Genomic DNA, 21,555 nt, shown 5'->3' with positions numbered 1-21,555 from the left:
TAACAAAAAAATTCAAATATTAAAAATATTAAAAATATTCCTTAAAATCATTATCAAATGGATTCTAAATTTGAGTATGATTTGACTAATTGAAGTTAGGTTTATAAAATTTTATCCTCTCTAAACAAGAAAATTAAAAATTATAATAATTTTATTGAAAATTATTAAAAACAATAATGATGGATTTTTATATTATGTTTGAAAATATAAAGGATGATTTATAAGAGGTTTTTATTAATTCTTTTTCCTATACTTATTAGGGCTCATGTTATAACACTTTCTTTTACTTTTGGGTTATATGTTTGGTTTTGGATGAATTTGAGAAAGAGATAATTTATAAAAAAATTATAACTTTTTTCAGAAAAAAATATAAATTACTAGAGGATGCAGTTTTCTTTAAAAAAAGTAATTATTAGAAAAGCATTTTTATTTTTATTTATTATTGGTTTTACCTTGATTTTCATACTTTTTATTAGCTTCCCCCAGGGATTGAAACATGATAGAGAAAAACGTGAGTTTTTAAGAAAAGGTTGGATCATTTGTATTTCTTTTTTTTCAACATTAAGATAATTAATCGACATAACTGAGTTAACGAAATTGGGATGGAAAAGAGCGAGAGAAAGCGAAGGGGCAAATAGGTAAAAAGATAGGAAGTAGCTGAAGTGGGAATATGCGGTAAGGATATTCGGGTAATTTGGCAAGGAGCCCACGGAGACACCAAACAAACATAAACCTACTAGGCCCCTTGTATTCCCTTCACCTAACACCCCACCACGCACACGGTGACAAGCCATTGGCTCTTTTCAGGGGTTCTACGTTTTGAGAGCTTTTCTTGTGTTGCCACATTCCTATCAGTTATCACCTTCAGCTGCAAGTCTCTCGGCATCTCGCCATTCTAACTGCCAAACAACACTTGTCAGTTCTCACTCATGCTTTACACCCGTATGGAGTACAATTTTTAAGGGCATTCGAGGCTCCTCCTGATCCGGTCCCTTTAATTAATTGACAATCAATTTTTCAAAGGGATAAAACCCACTCCTAAACATAAAAAATCAAGGACACAGGTCGGGGCCTCCCTCTGAACTGCTAGTGATATCACACCCCAGAAGTTGTTGGGGTAGCTATGACGGCAAAAGTCTCACGGGAACAACTAACCACTCAGCCCACAGAATTTGCTATTCTATTCAAACATTTCTTATTTCTAAAATGACTCAAACCAGGGGGCTTCTAGACTAAAAAGCTGAGCAACATTTCAAGGATAGAGAAAAATCCTGGTCAACAAAATATTGGTGCTGACCTTCGAGTCCTATCTTTTGACATACCGCTTTTGAATTTTGATTGAAAAATCAGAACCCACCATTATTTTGATTTTTATTTAAATAACACAATCCAAACCAGTTTACTCAAATGATCAAATAATTAACGACTTCTATTATAATTAAAAACCAAATCACATATTGCGAAAGTCATGGTCGGTGAAGCTTCAACGATCGTCATTCTAAGGATGAGGATTGAATACTTACGAGAGAAATTAAAATTAGAGTAAAGGGCGCCACACCAGCATTATTAGTTAACAAAGAAGCAGGCAACATCACAGAAAAAGTGGGTTCTAACTGGAAAACTGAGGAACAGTGTTAATTCATTTTACAGACTACAAACATCTCACCAGCCATTTTTCAGTCCACTAGCTCAGCCTACACCACCCCCTAAACCCCACAGGATAAAATAAACAACGAAAACTGGGGGTATATAGGGGAACATAAATGTTTCACACCAAAACTCCATGAGCAAGAGAACCTGGTTTCATCTTTGTTTTTGAAGCTTTGCATCTCTTACTCTTGACATAAGACTGTAACAACCATAATTCAAAAATTTTACTTCCTGGCCCTCTTGGAGCCACACTTTTCTGGCCTTTGTCTTCCACGCTTCCCATTGGAACGGCTTCCCGACTTAACTGGAACTGTACGGGAAGAGACGGAGCTAGACACATGATGCCCAGGAACCAAAGCAGGGAACCCAACAGCAGGGATTCTGCAAAGCACCAAACTCAAATGTTCTCAAAAGTTCCAAACACAAGAAGGAAGAAGAAGACTTTCATTCTTAATGACCCCATCATTCAACAGAGGGCAAAAATATCACAGTGATCAAAACAGAAAGAATTATTCAGTTATATGCAGTCTAAAGGCCCTTTTTTAAATCCTTCCCCATGAAGGTACATATTAATGTTATTAAGTATCTTAAGCAGAAAATGATTTATGTTGAAACTTGATGGGCAGAGCCTCCAAGCAGGCTCTTCTAATGTAGCAACCAGAAAAGCTCAAAGCAAAACTTACCTTCACTTGTCTGGTCAAACAAAAATAAATTTCCACATCTCATGGCAAGCCAGAGTAGCTCGTAAAAGAGGGGTACAGGATCCATATATAAAGAACCAGATTCATGTTTAATGTCACAGTAATTGGGTTAATTTCATTCACCTCCCATTAGGTTTTTGTTAAATACACCTAAACTCCTTTGGTTTGAAATTTCATCAAACAGCTCCTCTCTCATTTTCATTTGTTATTTTCACCCACCTTCCTTCATGTTATATTCACTCACCTCTCCTCCCACTCAAAATAAGGGAGGTATTTCATGAAATCTCAAAACGATAAAAGTCAGTCTACTTAGCCAAATCCCAGGGAGAGATGAGTAAAATTAACCCCAAAATAATTCTGTTTCACCTCTAAGGGCTATTTTCCTCTTTGCTTATTTCTCAAGTCAATAATGTAAAAATCATACCCACTCCCGTTAAGAATAAGGGATATTATCTACTATTTCCCTCTTTGCTTATTTCTCCTAAATATCATACCCAAAGCAATTTCCTGTCCAACCTATATCAAAATTGTATGTATGTATACAATCCAAAGCTTTTGTGTGGAACTTGTTTTGAATCACTCTATCCTTAAAATCTTAAAGCTACTTAAATTTATCGGTTCCAAGAATGCGATAATGAAGCAAAAAAAGAAAAAAAAAGTTTAAGAAAAATATTTTTATCATATTTGGTTTAGCATGATTTTTTTTTAAAACATCAAATATAATTTTAATTAATCAAAAACTTATAATCCCTAGATGAGGAAAAAAAATAAGTGAAAGGGATTTCTAAAAATATCATATAAAAATAATTTATTAACTTTAAATCTATTTTTTTTATTTTACTTCACTTTCTTTTTCCTTTTACATTCTATCCTTATCATCTTTCCCATATTTTTTCAAAATCCAAATAATGGGTTAAACAATTCTTACAACATTTTATCCATATTGTCACAAGTTGCCTTAAATTTGCATCAAACAAAGGGTAAGCTAAGAACTTAATTACGAAGATTAAAAGACCAAAAGGGGACGTATTAAAACTACGAGTCTCCAAATGAAAACTAGGCTGAGAACAGAAAAATGATTGATAGAAATATGACGTTTCGTACCCATCAAGAGCACAGCAGACTCCTGCTTGGTCACTGAAGCACCAAAGGCCTTCTCATTCTGCAAGTGAAGACGTAGAGTTTGATTCTCTGCAAAACAGCACTGGAGCAAATGCCCCAGCCTTCTGCATTCCGATTCAAGATACCTACTCTTCAACTCCAAATCTCTCACATACGTCTTTTTCCTCTCCCTTGATCTCACTGCAGCATCCCGATTTCTCAACTGCCTGAAAATCAAAATTCATATTACATCCTTGTACTTGGAACACACAGGAGGCATACAAGTAGCTTTCCCCGTAGATTTCTTGTCCCATATGGTTAAAGGACTATCAATCTAATTATTTAGCATAAAACATAATAATAATACTAATTAATATTTTCCTATCAATTTAATTCAGAATTGAACCACGCAACCTGAAGAAAATCCACAACGCAAAGTTTGTACATTAAAACTTAACCTCGATCTGACTTTTATGCATGAAGATAGATAAAAACCCTAAATACCTAGAAAACCCTAAAATTTAGGTAATCGTTATCGGCTAAAGAAAATCCTAAATTACAGGTACCTTCTTTGTTTCTTAGAGGCCTGATCTTCATCCTCCCCGTCGTTCTGGGCGTTTCCGTTATAGCCGTTGATCTTTTCCTGCTCGGGACTACCATCGCCGGAAACATTCGAATTTTTGTCAGGGGATGCATCAGCTTGGCCAGCAGAATCAAGAACAGTAGAATCCTTATCGCTGGAAGCGTCAGCATCAGCATCGGCATCGGCATCGGCATCTGCAGGATGATCAAGAACAAAACCTGCCAAGAAATCCTCGCCAAAATCCTGATTATGCTCAACAACGACCTCGTCGTTGTCGTCTCTCATCAACAAATTCTCGATCTCACCGATCCAGGAAGAAACCGAATCTGGAGAAGAATCCGATAAAACATCGGGAGGCGAATCGGAAACGAGGGGAGGATCACCGATTAAGACTTCCAAATCCTCCGGTAATTCACTGAACATTTGTTCCCAATCGATGATTCCATCCTCCCCAATTTCCAAATCGTCCATGACTAGAGGAACAATTCCTCAAATGTTAAACCCTAAATACAGAGAAGCACCTCGAAGGAAAAATATATTTACAGAGCGTTTTTAAAATTGTCATATTTGGAGGCTATAATTTATAGGTGACCCAGACGCGTTTTCTTCGGTGACAAGGGAACAGCGCAAAGATAGCATACTGCGCATACATCATAACATTGGTGTGCGTTCATGGGTCCTTTTGCTACAAGGCAATTGATTTTTATCATATGGCCACGTGGACACATATGGAAGAGTGGTTCAGGAAAAATAAAAAACTCCACGCCACAGGCAATCGTGGAAGCGGACTGCATCATCGGACCAATAGAAACGCTTATTACTGTCCCCCTTAGCCCACGTGGCATTGTGATCAGTGACAATTTATATTTGATTTATTATTTATTATTGATGGAGTTAGGATAAAAATAGTAAGAAGAATAAAAAATTTATTTGTTAAATTATTCGAAAGTTAGGATATTAAAAAAAAAAAAATTATAATTTGTTTGATTCAAATTCTCTGTTTCTTGTAATTCATGCATTTGAGACTTTAATCCTTAAAAAGAAAAAATTCTGGTTAAGCAAAAACGAAATTTTTTTTTTTTTTTTTGTCAAGTAAAGAGAAATACAGAAAAAGAAAATGTATATACAAAAAAAAAAAAACAACATCATCATCTCACTTCCAACCCCGTGAAATAATAAATCAAATAAAAACGAGCTAAAATCTAAATGTATTATGTCCAATTCAAGAATATGTGCATAAAAATTGTATAATTGTTTGATCCACCGTTTCAAAATTGTCAAAGGCTCTTTAAAGGAATTACTATCCATATCTTTTTCTTTTTCTTCTCAGTAAAAAGCACCATGTCAACTAAAAAAGGCATTATTGACTAAAAGTGGTATCATCCATTATACATCAAATATGTTAGAAAAAATTATTAATCCAACCTAAAGTAATTAACATAAAGGAATGGTGAGTAGGGTGATGATCTCTAAATTATATGAATACAAGAGACAATTATATACAAATATATAATAAAACAATATAAAAAATAATTACATATTAAGTAAAAAAATATATATATATATATAAACACAAGATTTTTATAATGGTTCGATACAATCCGGTTTACGTCCACTCTTTTCTACCTTTTAAAATATTTAAAACAAAATAATTCTTACATGATTTTAGTATATAAGTAAAAAATGTAATGTATGAAAAACCTAGACACCCACAACATTATAAAGAAATATTATGAAACTTAGGTTTTGAAAAATACTTTTCTTTAATGTCTTCTTCTTCTTATTGATTTCTCTTTGGCTTAATTTTATCGTTGTGATTGCCATTTTGAAAATTTTATTGTCTAATCGCATTTGAAATATGATTATTAATTCCAAACATTGTTTTGTTAGCATTAAAATCGAAATTAACCAAATATTGGTTTCACATAACAGAATAAAAATAAGTTACCAAAGTATGGCTACTTTGAGTCAATCAAGAAGAATACGATTTGTTAGTTTCTCGTATTCTTTATACAAATAACACGTATTCAGTAAACACCAACCCCTTCTTTTTAGTTGATTTAGAGTTAGAATTCTTTCTTGAAAAGCTTCAAAAAAAAAAAAAAAAAACTAACCCTCCTTAGGACCCAAGGGTTCCACACAATGGCTAAAGGGAATACCTTCATTCTGCAAATTGCTCAAGACAAGTAAAAAGATTTAATTGTAAAGAAGTCACCCTTTAACGCCACCAAATCATGACATATTTGATATCCTTTCCAATTTCTTGCCCTTACAATCTTTTGAAAAAGACTTTCACCTCTCTCATCTCCCAATCATTATTTTGTTTTGTGAATACTAGATGCCAACAACTCACTTTCCCTAACTACTCTCATATTTGGTCTACCCAACATCTTTAGCGAACAAATTTAGGGAAACCTCCTCTAGGCAATCCTCACCACACCACCTCATTCCAAAATCTCACCCTTCTACCATTTCTTACCTGAATTCAACCTTTTTTTGTTAAACTCTCTCTACCCATTCCTAATAACATTCCAAAGCTTTACTCCATAACCTTCTTCAAAACTCCAAAACATCAACCCTTTATCTTCCTTCCATACATTCTTATAATCACTTGTTTCCAAAAAAACTCGTTCTCAAATGCAAATTTACAAGATCATTTTCCAAGAAGGACCTCATTCAGAGTAGATAAATTTATAATACCCAAACTCTCATCCTTTTTATCAATGTAAACTATTAACTAGTTCACCATCTAGGACTTATTTTAGAACTATCCTTCCCTAGAAGAAAATCCATTTAAATCTTCTCTAATTTTAAACTAACTACACAGGGAATTGCAAATAAAGACATGTAGTAGATTAGTAAGCTAGAATGAATGCTCTTTGCCAAAGTCAATCTCTCTCTCTCTCTTTTTTATCAATATCATCTCTTCCATTATGCAAGTTGTTTCTGAAACCTTTTTTTCACTACATCCCAAAGATGCTCCTAATGGTAAACTTAAATAAAAGGAAAGGAGAAAACCCACCTTACAACCCAACACCCTAATTAATTTCTCAAAATTAGAAACCTTCCCCAATGGGATCAACTCACTTTTATCCAAATTGATTTTTAAATCGAAACCGCTTCAAACCACATGAAAGCCCAATTCAAGAACTCTAAATGCTCCTTATTAGTTATAAAAAATTATCAACAAACAAAAGATGTGACATTACCATTTGCCATTGATATTAATTAGAATGTTCTTAAATTATAGTATTTGTCAATAGAACTTGGTATTCAAATATGAGAAGAAAAAAAAAACATTTAATGATATTTTTGGAAGAATCAACTTATAAAAATTCTTCCAATATTTTTTTTTCAGATTTTTAAAAATAAATTTAAAAAATAAACATTATCAGCATAGAGAAACGAGTTGAAACATTAGAAAACACTAGTAATTTTCGCCTCCATAAACTTTATTAATGATATTTTAAGAATCATTTCTAAATGATTCTAGTGATTTTTAAAAATCTTACCATATATATTAAGAACCCGTTTAGTAGCGATTTTAGGAAACACTTTTAATATTTTTAATACTTGAAATTTTTTATCATTGTGTTAAAAATATTAGAATCGCTTTCTACCCTCACTCTCAAACACACTCTTAACTTTTGCATGCAAGGAAAACATTTCCAAATATTAGATCTAGAATCACTCATCACTTTCAAATGTTACAGCAAGTGCTTGCAATTGAAATGTTGCTATATTGAGAATCACTTCCCTGCTATGAGAAGGGGCATTTTAAAGAGAGGTGAGGTTGACCTCAATCCATGGCTCTACCGCATCCTGAACATTCGAGATACAAATTCTGGCAAGTAATTTTAACCTATGGCTGTCAACAAATGATACGAAAATTAATTATATCAAATAAAATTCTAAGAAACCTTTGACATTATTCCTTGCACATACTAGAAACTTGCGTCCAAGTAATAGTACATTCCTACAAAGAGACTTTAAAATTTGATTATGACGGGCCAGTTTATTATATTACCTAGCAGTACCATTTTTCCCATCACTTTTAAAAGAGGGGTAGACGACCATCTTTTTGATGGCAAATGACAATTAAATGTCCAAAATGTTTGGATTTAATGCATATTCATCCAAGAAATAGGGCAGGGATCTGTACTCCAATCTACGTCTCCTCAACTGACCCCGCTAAAATCTGTCTTCATAAATACCTGTCCCTCCCTGAACATTATTGTAACATATTAAGATTTGACTTGAGACGAAATAAATTGGGCACTAATTGGATATTTTCTAACAAAGAATTACTGTTTGGAATGCGGCAGCGTCCAGAGAACCCATAACTAAAAGCTTAAAGACCTGCAAGGTATTTTACCTTCCCTACAATTTCCAAGATTTGTCAGGATATATCAATGAATCTTGAAATCAATTAAAATGAACGCATATCCAAAGGTTAGAGAATCAGTTCAAAACGCAGGCATGGTAGGCTTAGTGCCTAATTCTCCTCCACACTTCTGAGGAATGGTTTGTACACAGAAGGAATCTTCACTATAACTTTGGGGAAAAACTTGCAAATGAGTTCCTGCACTCTGGCCTCCAACCTTAATCAATCAACTTTTAAGATCAAACATGTTAAAAGATCAATAAGCTTTCCCCTGAGATGCTTGCTAGAGACCACCCACAAGAGATATAAATCACCTATCTGTAGATTTAGTATCAGCAAAAGCTAAAAATTTATCAAGTCACCATCTCAAAATAGAGCATGTCCTAGCCAGGAGACTAATGGCTCGAACTAAATCCTACCTTCCAGGGCAGGAAATACTTGGGAGAATAGCATCACAGAAACCAGTATAGCCTTCCCTATCACACTAACATGGAAAAGAAGAAACATCTTGCCTGATTGATATTTTTTTTTTTACCAAATTTAGAAAATTTGCTGCCCAATGAAAAAGTAAAGATACAAGAGGATTTCTTTCTTTATGGGATGGGCAAACCTAGCTAACCAGCAAAAATGCCAGGAAGCTAGTTTAATCCATCTGGTCAGATTGTCGATTTCCCTGTTTCTTCAGAGACAGGAAATCATGCCAATGTTTTGAAAACCTTATTTGATTGTTTCAAACAGCAAAAAACATGATTGACCTTGAGGCTTGGCTCAAGTGGTGGCAAGGCGTTGGATTGGAAATGTAGAAGTTCAAGATTTGATTTTCGGAACAAGAAAAAGCATATTACCTACAAAACAAAAACAACCAAAAACATATTTGCACATCTATTTCACTTTCCCTGCCAAAGCACCTGTTATTTTAAAGTGATAGAACCAAGGAGCATGGTTGATACACTAACCAGACAGCTTGGAATGTTTTCTGACCAACTTCATGTTCAGTAGCCCGATTTCAGGGCTTCCCAGACAGGCCCTAAAAGCACACGCAAAAAGTAATCAGGAGAAAAGGACAAGGTTTCCATCTAGATGGAAAATAAAATCAGCAATATAAATGCAAGATTATTCTCACCCAGTGAACTGACCTTGAGGCCCCAAGGTGAGACCTACGAATTACTCTGACACTCATGGTGAAGTTTTACTCCCAACTATAACTACAACATGCTGTGGAACTTGTGACTGCAGATCCAAGTCTACCATCATGCCACTCAATCACACCATATTACAAATACCCCATGATCCTATATAAAGCTATACCCTCCGGCGGCCTGAAATGGTGCATTGCCTAAATAACACATGAAAAGTCTTTTATTCTTACACTCCTTATGGGGGATTTCCTTTCTGCAAAGCGTATAATTAGACATAATATCCTCCTCTATGCCCACCATGCTTACCATTTAGCTTTTAATTGGAGTTCTATTTGTTAATTTTATTTTCACCAGAAAAAAAGTGAGTTTTTGGATTGCATGGCTGCAAAATATTCATTAAGCTAGGTAATTAGCTGCCAAATATTCAATCGGCAAGTACGAAAGGCATACAAGGACTTGCAAGCTACGAAAACATGCATCCACAATAATTTACAAGTCATGTGTAAGAATACAAAGTGTGGTTGGGTGTCTGCATAATAATACTTCTAACTTGCCCATGACTTGCTTGAACATTATTTGAGAACCTCCAAGAATTTTAAATCTTATTAAAATGTTACATGAGGTGCATGCCTTGAGGCCTTAAAGGCTCCAGTCCTTGGTCTCAAACCTTGAAGTGTGAGTAATTGAGGAAATGCAAACCTCACGACATGAAGCTCATATCAATATACCTTATGTGTGCTTCACACGCCCAGCAAAGAGTAAGTTCGTTCTCATACATAAAATGGTGATAGAAAACTGAAAGAAATCTGCTAATACACAAATTTGATCAGGGAACTAAAAAATACTGATAAATACAGCATAAGACATGTGACTGTTAGATGTATAACTGGGAGGAATAGCAAGAAAGTTTGGTGGAACTCAATGAATTGAAAGAAAGATTATAGGACAGCATGAACCATGACAAGGAAACCAGTTACCAGGAAAGCTTCTGGAATTCATATTCCCTACTATAAAAATGCATCATCAAGGTAAGATAGTTCTATTTAATCTTCCAAGTTAAGCTAGAGTTCACAAAAGACAATTACAGAATGGAAGGTGAGAAAAATTCTACATATCCTTCCAACAGCATGGTTTGAAAAAATAAAATTTGTTTTCTAGTTTAAATTTCATGTATCATTCTAGAAGTTAGAAGTTACATCTGAACTATGAATCAATTGGGGAAACAAATAAAGCAATCATATCAATCCAGAGATTTCTACTCACCAAAATAATCCAAAAATTTTCTAATAGCACTTCATGCAGCCAGTTACACAAGAGTTCTACAGAAAAGCCCACATCCTCAGCCATACAATCTCCAACTAGGAATGAAAGGCACATACTTTTGAACTTTTAAAGACATAGGCTGACATTATATTTCCCTTATTTGTTTTCTGAAAAGGAAACTAAAAGAAATAATGTGGACTAACAGCTTTTGTCTCTTAATGTTAGAAGAGAATGAGGCAGAGCAGTAAACTGTTGTAATTTCATTCCCTTCTAGCTCCCTCCAATGTCTGAAGGGGAATTAAAACTCTGCACCTTTCCCTTCTATCCACTCCTATTTCCTTTTTCACTAATCTGTCCTCACAAACCAAGGAAAGAACAATTTCTGCTCCTAGCAGCCCTTGTAAGTAGAAAAAAAATAAATGGTGGATGTAGGGCAGAAGTAAAAGTGGAATACAGTGGAGACGGTGGCAGAGGCAGCTAAGGGGGTGGCAGTCATGGTGGTGATAACAGTGGCAGAGATGGTGGTGGCAATGGAAGTAGTGATGAAAGTAGAGTCACTACACAATGCCAGCAGTGCTGCTACAGCACCAGCAGTTGTATGCATGTGATGGCGGTGGTAGTAAAGGTAATAATGAATGACAATGGGGGTTTGGACAGTGACAGCACCTGCTGTGGTGGTGGCATGAAATGGTAGGAAATAAAAGGTGGAAATGGCAGTAGAGGTGAAAGCATAAGAGTCACAATCAGAAGGTTCCATTAACAGAGAAGCTTACACCTTTAGAACCTGGCACCCACAAATACCAAGTAGCAGCTAAGTCTTGTCAATCCTCATTCTCTCAAGATTTCAAAACCTCCAGGACCTAAAAAACCAAAGATTTTAGGTCGTGAAGAAAAAATAATTATTTTTTTGGGCAAGAATAAATAATCCTTGCTCAAGGCAGATTAGAAATTGGTCGTGAAGAAACCTTACTTGTGCAAAAGAGAGAGAACGTAGACATTCTCAATATTCAGCACAAGAGAAAACCAAGATAGGGTCCAAATATAGTATAAAGGTTCGAAGGAAGTGCCTAGAACCCTTGTAAGACACAAACTAAAAATCCTTCCATCAGTGCTAAATGCTAATTTAACCAATACAAGTAATCTGACCATCACACTACGACCTCAAGGTTCCCCATCAACATGGAAAAGAAAATCATTTCAAAGGTTTTAGGGTGCATAAACATATCATCTGATCTGGGCCTAGAATAATTACCAATAAGAGAAGAAAAATGCCAGAGCCAGCCCCAAACAAAGGACGAGAAAAATGACTTCACTGCCTTTCCTCTCTTTCTCGATTCCACAGCTCAATCCTCGCTCTGCGCTCCTCACTCCCTTCTCTCACCAGACTCCTGCTCCGCCTGGGACTGCCATGTCTTCTTCGACCCCCATCACTCCCGTGCTTATCCTCGCTCCGTCGCCCATTTCCTCGGTAATCTCCACGGTCCCCGCTCCTTCGCCTATCAGAATCCCTCCGGTAACGTGGACTCAAACTCCTGCTCCGGCTTCGACTTCTCCCATATCCGCTGTACCTCCCAAATAGCTTCCTCCTCAAATCCCTTCCAATAAGCTTCACATGCATAAAATTACAGTAACCCCCTCGGTTGCAATTGTTCTCCTCAAATTGGCGACACGTTGCTTCGCGAAAGTCGGTAACGGGAGAAAAATCCGCAATGATAGGGCGGCCGGAGTAGAACCGCCCCTGCAAAGCTTGCAAAGCAGCGGCCGCCTGCTCCTCCTCCTTGAACTGAACATAAACATTACCGATCATGTGATCGGCCAGGTTATCACAAACATTGAGACTCTCGATCTCGCCGAACTTGCCGAGCTCTTCAAAGATATCCTCGTAGAAGTCCTCAAAGTGTTCCTGAATCTTCCTGGGATCAATAGGCTGGCCTTGAGCGTCTACACCTGGAGTAATCATGTCGGGACGCTGATACATGTTGGAGAGGAGAAGCGTTGGGGAGATCGTGGGGCGATTGTGGAGGCGCGAGCATCGATCTCCGTGACGACAAGCACCGATCTTGAAATAGAACGGACAGTTCACGCGGTCCTTTTCGGTGCCAAAGATGGAAGCCAAGTGCTCCGCCATTGACGCCCCCTGGATCAAGCTCGTTAGGGTTTTTTATTTTTATTTTTCTTTTGCCTGGATAGGGAAACACGAATTGGAATTGATATCAATATGCAATTGATTCCATAGCATTGGAAACAAACAAACAAAAATCACAAAGAAAATGAAGAGATGGTTGGAATCAATAAACCCTAGTTTTGGGGGATGCGGAACCTACTGTTAATGGAAGGTTCTAGTGTCGTACGACCTGACCCAACCAAATAACCAGAACCAAACATCAACGGTTGGAACTTCACTGGCGTCCACTATAAAGTATAAAATCCTCGGACCCAAACCCAACTGAATAATGCTATCCGCCCTTAATGGGCCTTTTATTATTTATCCATTTGAATGCCTTTTAACTTTCACCGACTGCTCATTGGTTGTAAACAGTAAACTGGGCTTAATATTTTATTTTTATTAAATATTAAGCTGTTTATTTTTTTATATATTAAAAACCAATATCTTGTATTAAGAAAAATAATATGATATAATGTATTTCTAAAAAGTCCAAAATAATAAAATTGTTATAATTAATAATTTATCATTATCATCCTTAAAAAAACAATTAATATATTTATTTTTTATATAATATGAAAAATAATGGATTGTTAAAAACTAAATCAAATAAAAAAAAAACATAACAATTCAAGTACATATTTTCAAATATCCAAATACATTACATTTTGTGTTAATATCTAAATATTACATTTCTTACAACTATAAAAAACTTAAAATGTCAAGTTAATTAAATACTTGAAAGAATTCTTTTGCAAGTTGGTCTCGAAACTGTTGCATGGATTATTGATCAAATGCTGCAAAAAAACCATTTGTAGTTGAGTTTGATTTTGATTTGTATCATCACTTTCCAATTCCACTTCATTGTCATATTTAGAAAATAATTTATTTGCAAATGAGATTTGTCAAATAAAATTATGAATGAAAAAACATGCCTTGATAATTTTTGTTTGAGTAGTAAACAAATAAGGTGTCATTCTCTTAATTGTGTTTTGGAATATGGACCCTTTTAAATAAAGCAAGAAACATGTTTGGTTCCTATAAATAAATACAGAAGAAAATGATTTTTGGTTCTTTGGTTCTTATAAAATATGGAAAATAATTTTTTGATGTTTAATTGTATTAAGAGGAATATTAAAAAATAGTAAAACACTTGTCCATTTTCAAATTTTCTTTTCTTCCATTTCTCCGCTCTATTTCTTCCCCCTTACATTTTCCCTCAAAAATTCCTTCAACCCAACATAGCCTTAAACAAAATGGGAGATGAGAGAAGCTCTGGTACTAATTTCACTCAAACAGTGGTGATGGGGTTGGATCAGAATTACCTAGAAATATCAAAACACCATATAAATGGCACAACAACATGAACATAGACACAAACTCGTTACCCCGGACAGTTTGTTCGATGGTCAATGTTTGAGAAAATAACATGCAACAGGAAAAATTCAACTTCTTCAAGCTTTAAAGATAAAAGCTAACCCATTATAAAGATAAAACAACATGAGGAACATGAATGTAAATCTGATCTAGAAGGAGGCCATTTCCCTGCTTGTGTGGGCAAAGGTTGAAGGCTTCCTAACCCTGGCCACTGATTTTTTGGCTGATCATCTGGGAAGACTGTTGAGTGGGAAATTTCGCAATGGATTTTCCCTCAATAACTGTGTTTCCCTGCATAAGTAAGAATTTCAAACTGTTAATTACTTAAAATGGACTCAAAAACTTTATTTTGGGCATCAGAATATCCTGATGGCCATTTTTGCTCACCTCTTAAGGTCTACGCCATCCCCCTGCTCGAGCTGCGAAGTTGAAGGCTTCCCATCCTCACCACCCATTTCAGGCATTCTGGTAAGAGATGACACAAGTCACCAACAAAAGAACTTGTATAGGGCAATATGGTTGGTGAAATTTTACATTATAAACAACTTTGATGTGTGATTTTAAGGGAAACAGGTGTCTATTATACTTCATAAATAACAAGAATTACTACAACTACCAGTCAAAATTAAAACTTAATTTGATATAAATGAAATCATTCAGAAGCAGAGAAACATTGTTAGTACTCATATTTCAAAGATTGAATAGTAGAAAAACTAAGGTAGTGTTTGTTTTTTTACTTAATTCTAAATAGAACCTTAATACTTAATAGTATTAAATATTAGGTTGTTTGTTTTTGTAGTATTTTATTTCTATTAAGTATTAAAAAGTAAAAAAAACCATTGTGTTATTTTTTCTATTTAGAAAAAGCCACATATTTTGGTTTTTTCTATTTAGTAAAAAGTTTACAATAAGTCATGAAAAAGTAAAAAAACAAACAACCTAAATTCTAAAACTAAATGGTTTTCAGCAAAAAGCCAAAAAAACAAACACCACCTAACTCACACCAGATAAATGAAACCAAATTTTAGTTGCATTGTTTGATAGTATCCTCCAAAGAAACCATTTCCAAATAGAAAATCATCCTTACAGGTATTCATATGTGAACAAATGGAACCGTATTCTGGTAAGAGACGTGACAACAAAAGACAGAATATCAACAGCAGAATTATAATCAGATAGCATGTATTAATATTAAAACAAATAAACACATACACACATGCACATAATCAGATAGTACATAAAGGTACACATTCCTTGACAGATAGCGAAGCAGACTTCTCTTTTTCAGTGTGTTTAACCAAATATACGAAGTGTGGCATGCAGAATATAACTCAGAAAATCATTTCTAGTAGGAAAAGGTAAAATCATGTCATTATCACTCACTCTGCATACTCCTCATCAACAAACACCTCAATTCTGGGAGTTGCAGCTGGTCGTCCAATTCTAGGCACAGCTCTTTGTGGAATCTGAAAGAAAAGGATTTAATAGGTTGAATACTCTCTGGGGCTCTAAAGAGAGAAATCATACTGCAAGTGGAAGTGCAGATAAAGATGTGATTAGAAGTTAAAAAGATAACCTTATATGATGTCCACTTGGCAGGGATTGCATTATTTTCTTTGTTTCTCTCAGCTCGACTTCCAAGACTCTGCCACAATTTCAATTCATTGTTTGAACCATCTGGTTGATGAACCATGCTAACACCAGTATCTGTATCTTTATATATGGAAATTGCATTATTCCTGTAAAATGAAAACAAAGAAAGAGAAGTGAGGCAGTATATAATAACATAGATCAAAGTAGTCAGATAAATCAGCTTGTGAACAATAGCTTGGAAGGCGTGAAAGACAAACATATATGTCAGAACAGAGGATATGTTAAAATATGTTCCCCCACTAAATCTTGGTATTCAATGGGAAAAGATGAAGATATCGTATATAACACCACTTCAACCAACCGAAAGGATAAACATTTTTGACCCAAAAGCTTATGTTGTATGCGAAATTGAATATGTAAGAGGCTATATATGAATGTAAGATGGAATATTTAACAGGAAATCACATCTTCAATGAACATCCAAAAGCCTAAGTGGCACCTAATTTAGAGAACCATTTTGTCATAATTCTTGCAGCCAACTGCCTACAGAGCCTCTTTAGAGTTAAGAACTTCACATGCTCACCTATCTGGCTTCAGTTTCTTCCTAGCAAGATCAGAACCCCCTGCAGTTTGTCTTTCTGCAAAAGAGGAAAAAATTTAGCCTGTGAAAGAATTAAGATGAAAAACAGCATTTCAACTTACGATTTTCTCCTCTAGCCAGGACAGTTCCAAAGCTTCGAACTGGTAAATGCTTCTCTGTTAAGTCATCCTAAAATTGGAAAGACATTAGAATGAAAGTCATTATGCCAGTATAAATTTAATTCTAATGCTTTAAGATGCATATACCTCTGTAGCTTTTGGTCTTGTTAGACAGCGGGCAAAAAATTTCTTATAGGCTGCCTTCAACTTTTCTATTGGTTGAGCATTCCTAAAGCATAGAAAAATTGAATTTTGGTAAAACAAGAACATAAATAGTCTAAGAGATATAGAAACTAAAATTTTTGCAGAACAGAGATACAATTCTGTCAGAAGATCAATCCACAAAAATACATCCTAAAACTATTGACCCCTTTAGTTCCAGCTCTTCACAAATAAAATAATCTTCACTTCAACTTCTTCAGAATCATACTTCAATTCCAAAATTGTTAAACATGAACTTAAGTTTTTAGCCCTTTTTACCAAATTATAATAATACAAAAATCCACAAAGCCTCTCATCCCCATTACTGGACACATCTATGTGAATCCTTTCCTGCCACTCAGCCCTATCTAGGCTCATCTGTATGTATTGCCAATCTGTTTGGTCAGACTTAAATAATAATTAATTGAATATGTCATATAGGAATTCAAATAATCCAACCACATCATAATATGACATATTAGATAACCAAGAAGAAAAGAAAGGAGAGAAACTATCTGTCCTTGAGAAATTTACAGTCGAGAAGGTAGGGGCAAGTCCTATAATATTTAGCATAATACCTAACCAACCCACTTTCATTAAAACAGGTAGACACTTTTTAACTAACCAAGATTTGTCCTTATATGAGATTTATAGAACCAAGAAAGCAAAGTAAAGCCTATAAAAAAATAAAAAAGAAGGCAAAATCAAAGAAAACACAAGAAACAGAAAAAAGAAAGACACTCTAAACTCTCCAAGCAAGCCATCTTCAATGTTTCTAAACACAAGAAACCCCTTAGCCACTAATCAAGCCTTGTATTTAAGTATATTGTCATATGTTTTTTCTTTGACTTTGAAAACCCATTTACATCCTATTGCTTTCCTCCCAAGTGGTAATGAAACCAATGACCACGTTCCATTCTTCTGAAGAGCCCTATATTCTTCTAAGATTGTCTTTTTCTACTCTGGTTGCTGCAAGGCAACAAGCACACTAGAAGGCTCTGTTAACTCTGCTAGATAAATCTTAGGCTTGTATCTACCATTCTTGGCTCTTGTTATCATTACATGAGTGTTTCCTAAGCTCCTTGCTTCTATAGCAGCAAAAACTAATCCTACAATATTATTGCTCAAACTAGGTTGCACAGAAACATTAGTCTCAAGTGTATGAGTAGGATCAACATTAGCAATAGCATTAGAAGTATCCATGTCACATAAATGCTTATCTTCATGTTGCGTAGATACTACTAGTGTAGAAATAGATGTTCGAAAAGGATTATCTTGAGAATTAGATGATGCAAAACCTAAAAGGAGCTGAGAAATATGAGGAAATACAGGTGGTGTGGCTAAGGGCCTTAAACTTATCTGAGGGACTGAAAGGACAACTGGTGACTTTTTTGAAAAAGGAAAAGAGAATTCATCAAATATGACATCTCTTGAAATAAACATCCTACCATTAGGGTCTAAACACTTACACAACCCTTGTGATTTAAATTGTAGCCCATAAATATGCATTGAGCACTCCTAAATTGCAACTTATGTTTATTACAGGTTCTAAGGTTAGGGTTATACAAGCACATCCAAAGGCTCTATGAGTGTTATAGGCAGGTTTAATCTTGAATAAGGTTCTAAAGGGGATTTAATACTAAGAATAGAATTTGGAAGTCTATTTATAGGTACAAAGTCGCTTTAAAAGCCTCATCCCAATATTTCAAAGGAAGAAAAGAATTTGCTGAGAGAGAGAGAGCCCATTTTCCACTATATGCGCCTATCTTTCCTATCAACAACCTCATTTTGTTCGTGTATGAGGGCAAGAAACTTTATGTACTATCCCATTAGTAGACAAATAATCTTGAAAGACTTTGAAACTCTTCTCCACAATCTGTTTGTATGGCTTCAAGTTTGGTATTGAATTGTAACTCTACTTAAGTTTTGAAATTGATAAAAGTTTGAATAGCATCTGATTTATTTCTAAGCAAGTAAATCTAGGTAATCTAGAGTAATAATCAATAAAATGGATGTAATATTTGATTAATATTTATATCCATTACTAGCCTGAATGTATGCTAGACCCCATAGATCAAAATGCATAAGTTGAAGAGGAGCAGTATAGACTATATCAGACAAACTGAATGAGAGTTTATGAATCTTACCTATACAACAAGATGTACAGAAAGAAGGTTCCATTTTATTAAAATTGGGCATATTACAATGAGAGAGTACACATTTGACAACTTTTTCAAATGGATGACCTAACCTTTTATGCCACAAATCAAACAAAGAACTCTTAGAATTGGTTGAACAACTAGTATGTGCTGAATTATCTATATTACAAGAGGCTGACAGCACTTGGGATGAACCATTGGAAACTGAAGAGATAGAAGATAGCAATTGTGTAGGATTGAATATGTATGCATTGCCAATCTGTTTGGTCAGACTTAAATAATAATTAATTGAATATTTCATATAGGAATTCAAATAATCCAACCACATCATAATATGACATATTAGATAACCAAGAAGAAAAGAAAGGAGAGAAACTATCTGTCCTTGAGAAATTTACAGTCGAGAAGGTAGGGGCAGTCCTATAATATTTAGCATAATACCTAACCAACCCACTTTCATTAAAACAGGTAGACACTTTTTAACTAACCAAGATTTGTCCTTATGTGAGATTTATAGAACCAAGAAAACAAAGTAAAGCCTACCAAAAGAAAAAAAAAAGAAAAAAAAAAGGGAAAATCAAGAAAACACAAGAAACAGAAAAAAGAAAGACACTCTAAACTTTCCAAGCAAGCCATCTTCAATGTTTCTACAAACCCATAATTACTCTCCTGAAAACTTCCCTTATTTAAGTATAGAAACACAAATGCATATCCAAATCAAAGAATATAACAGAAAACTAGCCACATCATACATGATGTACTAAAATAATATAGATTACCTTTCTATCCCAAGATTGAATATGTCATTGGCACTTTTGACCTTATTTTTGGACTCCATGTGAAGAGCATATGATATATAGTACGAAGAATGTGATTGCCCAATTTTGTTTGCATCCAGAAAACTATATATGACTTCCGCATCAACACAATTTTCAGCCTGATGATCCATTTAAAGAAAAAAACATCGTTTAGGTACAGAAATGAAAACAATACTTTGAGGATAGGTGGAGGTAACAGTTTAATAATTAAGGCCTTGATGATGAAGAGAGAACTCACATATTCTAGCCACACTTTCAGGTAGCGAAGATCATCCTTGTAGCGGTCTTCATGCCAAAAAGTGCGTGCACATTGTTCATAAATAACAACAAGTCCTGAGTAGTCTCCACCAGGAGGGAAGGCCTCCTGAACCCATTTTATGCACCTTTGGAGTGAAGAAAAAGGGCACTTGTTTAGTACATGGACTGACCTCATGCCACAGATGCACAACTAACTGTGACAATAAGACTCAAAACTACGCTGTTGTAGTGTAGAAAATGTTTTCCCTATGTGCTGTGTGCGTCCCTTTTTTTATTGGCTCTTTTAATACACTGTTTGCGATGGTTAGAAGCCTAGTAAGTTCATTCTGTAGAATAGATATTTCACTTGAAAAAATAACAGATGAAAATTCACATTGCCGGTAAAAGTGATAGTTAGGATACCAAACTAGATATCTCACAATATACATAAAACAATCCAATGAAGCAGAACTCATGTTGATTGCTTAAAATTTTAATTGCATGGAATTGAAATTCCAGTTTAAATTCAATTCAATCCTGCTAAACCAGATGCGACCTAGCTGTAATTGTGAAAGCAAATTGGATCAAAACCTAATGCACTTTTTGATTATGGAGAAAAGATAAGAAATAAATAAAAAAATCATAAGCATGAGTCTTGGGTTTCTATTACATGGGACACAGGGGAACTCAATCTATGTAGCCTAAATCAAACTAATACCCTAATCGCTCCTTTGGTTATAGAGAAAAGGTACAGCAAGAAGAAAGTAAATTTGATTTTTCATTATTTGGGGCCAGACCAAACTAAAGCCTGCCAACGGATCCTAAAACATTAGATTCAAAATTTGGGAAGATTTAATTCATAGAGAGAGATGTACTGACTGAATCCATGGCTGGAGAGGATCATCTCCTTGGTACTCATCAATAGCCTGTATCAACTTCCTAACAATCCAAAAAAGAAAGAAATCAGAAGTGAAAATAGACGATCGATTCCAAGAATCTGAACAGACAGAATAGAAAGATGAAAGAAGGAAGACGAAAATGAGGACCTTCGGTTCTCAAGAAGAGAATGCTTCAATTGATTGTCCGTTTGAGCTTTGAGAGCGTTGTTCAAGAGATGAATGTTACGGCCTCTCTTCAGTGGCCTCACGTTCTCCTTGAAGAGTTCCCATTCGTTTCCCGTCTCTTGCTTCGAGCAGAGAAACTCCGTCTCCGGGTCTAACCTCTGAACATCTTCCATGCCCTATCGACCGTTTGAGAGAGAAAGAATTCAAAATTTGAAATCCTGTCTAGGGGTCTTTTCCTTTATATAGAGCTCGTCTTAGACTTTATAACCGTTGAGAAAACCAAGCCACTTTCTCATTATACCCCCGAAGAGTAATGGAGGTTAATGGGCTAGGCCACCAACCAGATAGTGGTGTACAATGGGCCACAGCGGATGGGCTTCTACATTTTAACAGGGTCTGGGCTCAGTACGGATCTTGAGAAA

At 35.2% G+C, this 21,555-nt stretch overlaps 3 protein-coding genes across 8 annotated transcripts; all 3 read right to left on the bottom strand.

Moving 5' to 3' along the window:
* Positions 1-1,537: 1,537 nt before the first annotated feature.
* On the bottom strand, positions 1,538-4,593 carry LOC117907116 (bZIP transcription factor 60). The gene is made up of 3 exons (XM_034820504.1): positions 4,019-4,593; positions 3,456-3,679; positions 1,538-2,031 (listed from the first exon to the last, which is right to left on the bottom strand). Exons 1-3 carry the CDS (start codon positions 4,504-4,506, stop codon positions 1,769-1,771), a joined length of 975 nt encoding a protein of 324 aa, XP_034676395.1. The 5' UTR covers positions 4,507-4,593; the 3' UTR covers positions 1,538-1,768.
* Positions 4,594-7,914: 3,321 nt separating this feature from the next.
* On the bottom strand, positions 7,915-13,231 carry LOC117906730 (splicing factor U2af small subunit B-like). 6 transcript variants are annotated; one of them, XR_004649885.1, is made up of 3 exons: positions 12,074-13,137; positions 9,376-9,446; positions 7,915-8,259 (listed from the first exon to the last, which is right to left on the bottom strand). XR_004649885.1 is itself a non-coding variant. In XM_034819897.1 (2 exons), the coding sequence occupies exon 2, from the start codon at positions 12,947-12,949 to the stop codon at positions 12,131-12,133; it is 819 nt and encodes a 272-aa protein (XP_034675788.1). In that variant the 5' UTR covers positions 12,950-13,003; positions 13,146-13,231; the 3' UTR covers positions 11,864-12,130. The 6 variants fall into 6 exon arrangements, 1 of the variants encoding a protein (XP_034675788.1); XR_004649884.1 differs by having other exon boundaries at positions 7,930-8,259; positions 8,344-9,446; XR_004649883.1 differs by having other exon boundaries at positions 7,930-9,264.
* A 1,061-nt stretch (positions 13,232-14,292) lies between these two features.
* LOC117907489 (mitotic spindle checkpoint protein BUBR1) lies at positions 14,293-21,361 on the bottom strand. The gene is made up of 11 exons (XM_034821038.1): positions 21,116-21,361; positions 20,949-21,008; positions 20,071-20,215; positions 19,794-19,951; positions 16,802-16,883; positions 16,658-16,724; positions 16,539-16,593; positions 15,939-16,101; positions 15,746-15,828; positions 14,750-14,827; positions 14,293-14,653 (listed from the first exon to the last, which is right to left on the bottom strand). Exons 1-11 carry the CDS (start codon positions 21,304-21,306, stop codon positions 14,590-14,592), a joined length of 1,146 nt encoding a protein of 381 aa, XP_034676929.1. The 5' UTR covers positions 21,307-21,361; the 3' UTR covers positions 14,293-14,589.
* Positions 21,362-21,555: the final 194 nt, after the last annotated feature.

This window comes from Vitis riparia, chromosome 18 (genome assembly GCF_004353265.1).
Source record: "Vitis riparia cultivar Riparia Gloire de Montpellier isolate 1030 chromosome 18, EGFV_Vit.rip_1.0, whole genome shotgun sequence".
In the NCBI taxonomy this organism is placed as follows: Eukaryota; Viridiplantae; Streptophyta; class Magnoliopsida; order Vitales; family Vitaceae; genus Vitis; species Vitis riparia.
Note: the sequence above shows the minus strand (reverse complement) of the source record. Positions and strands in the feature narration are given on the sequence as shown.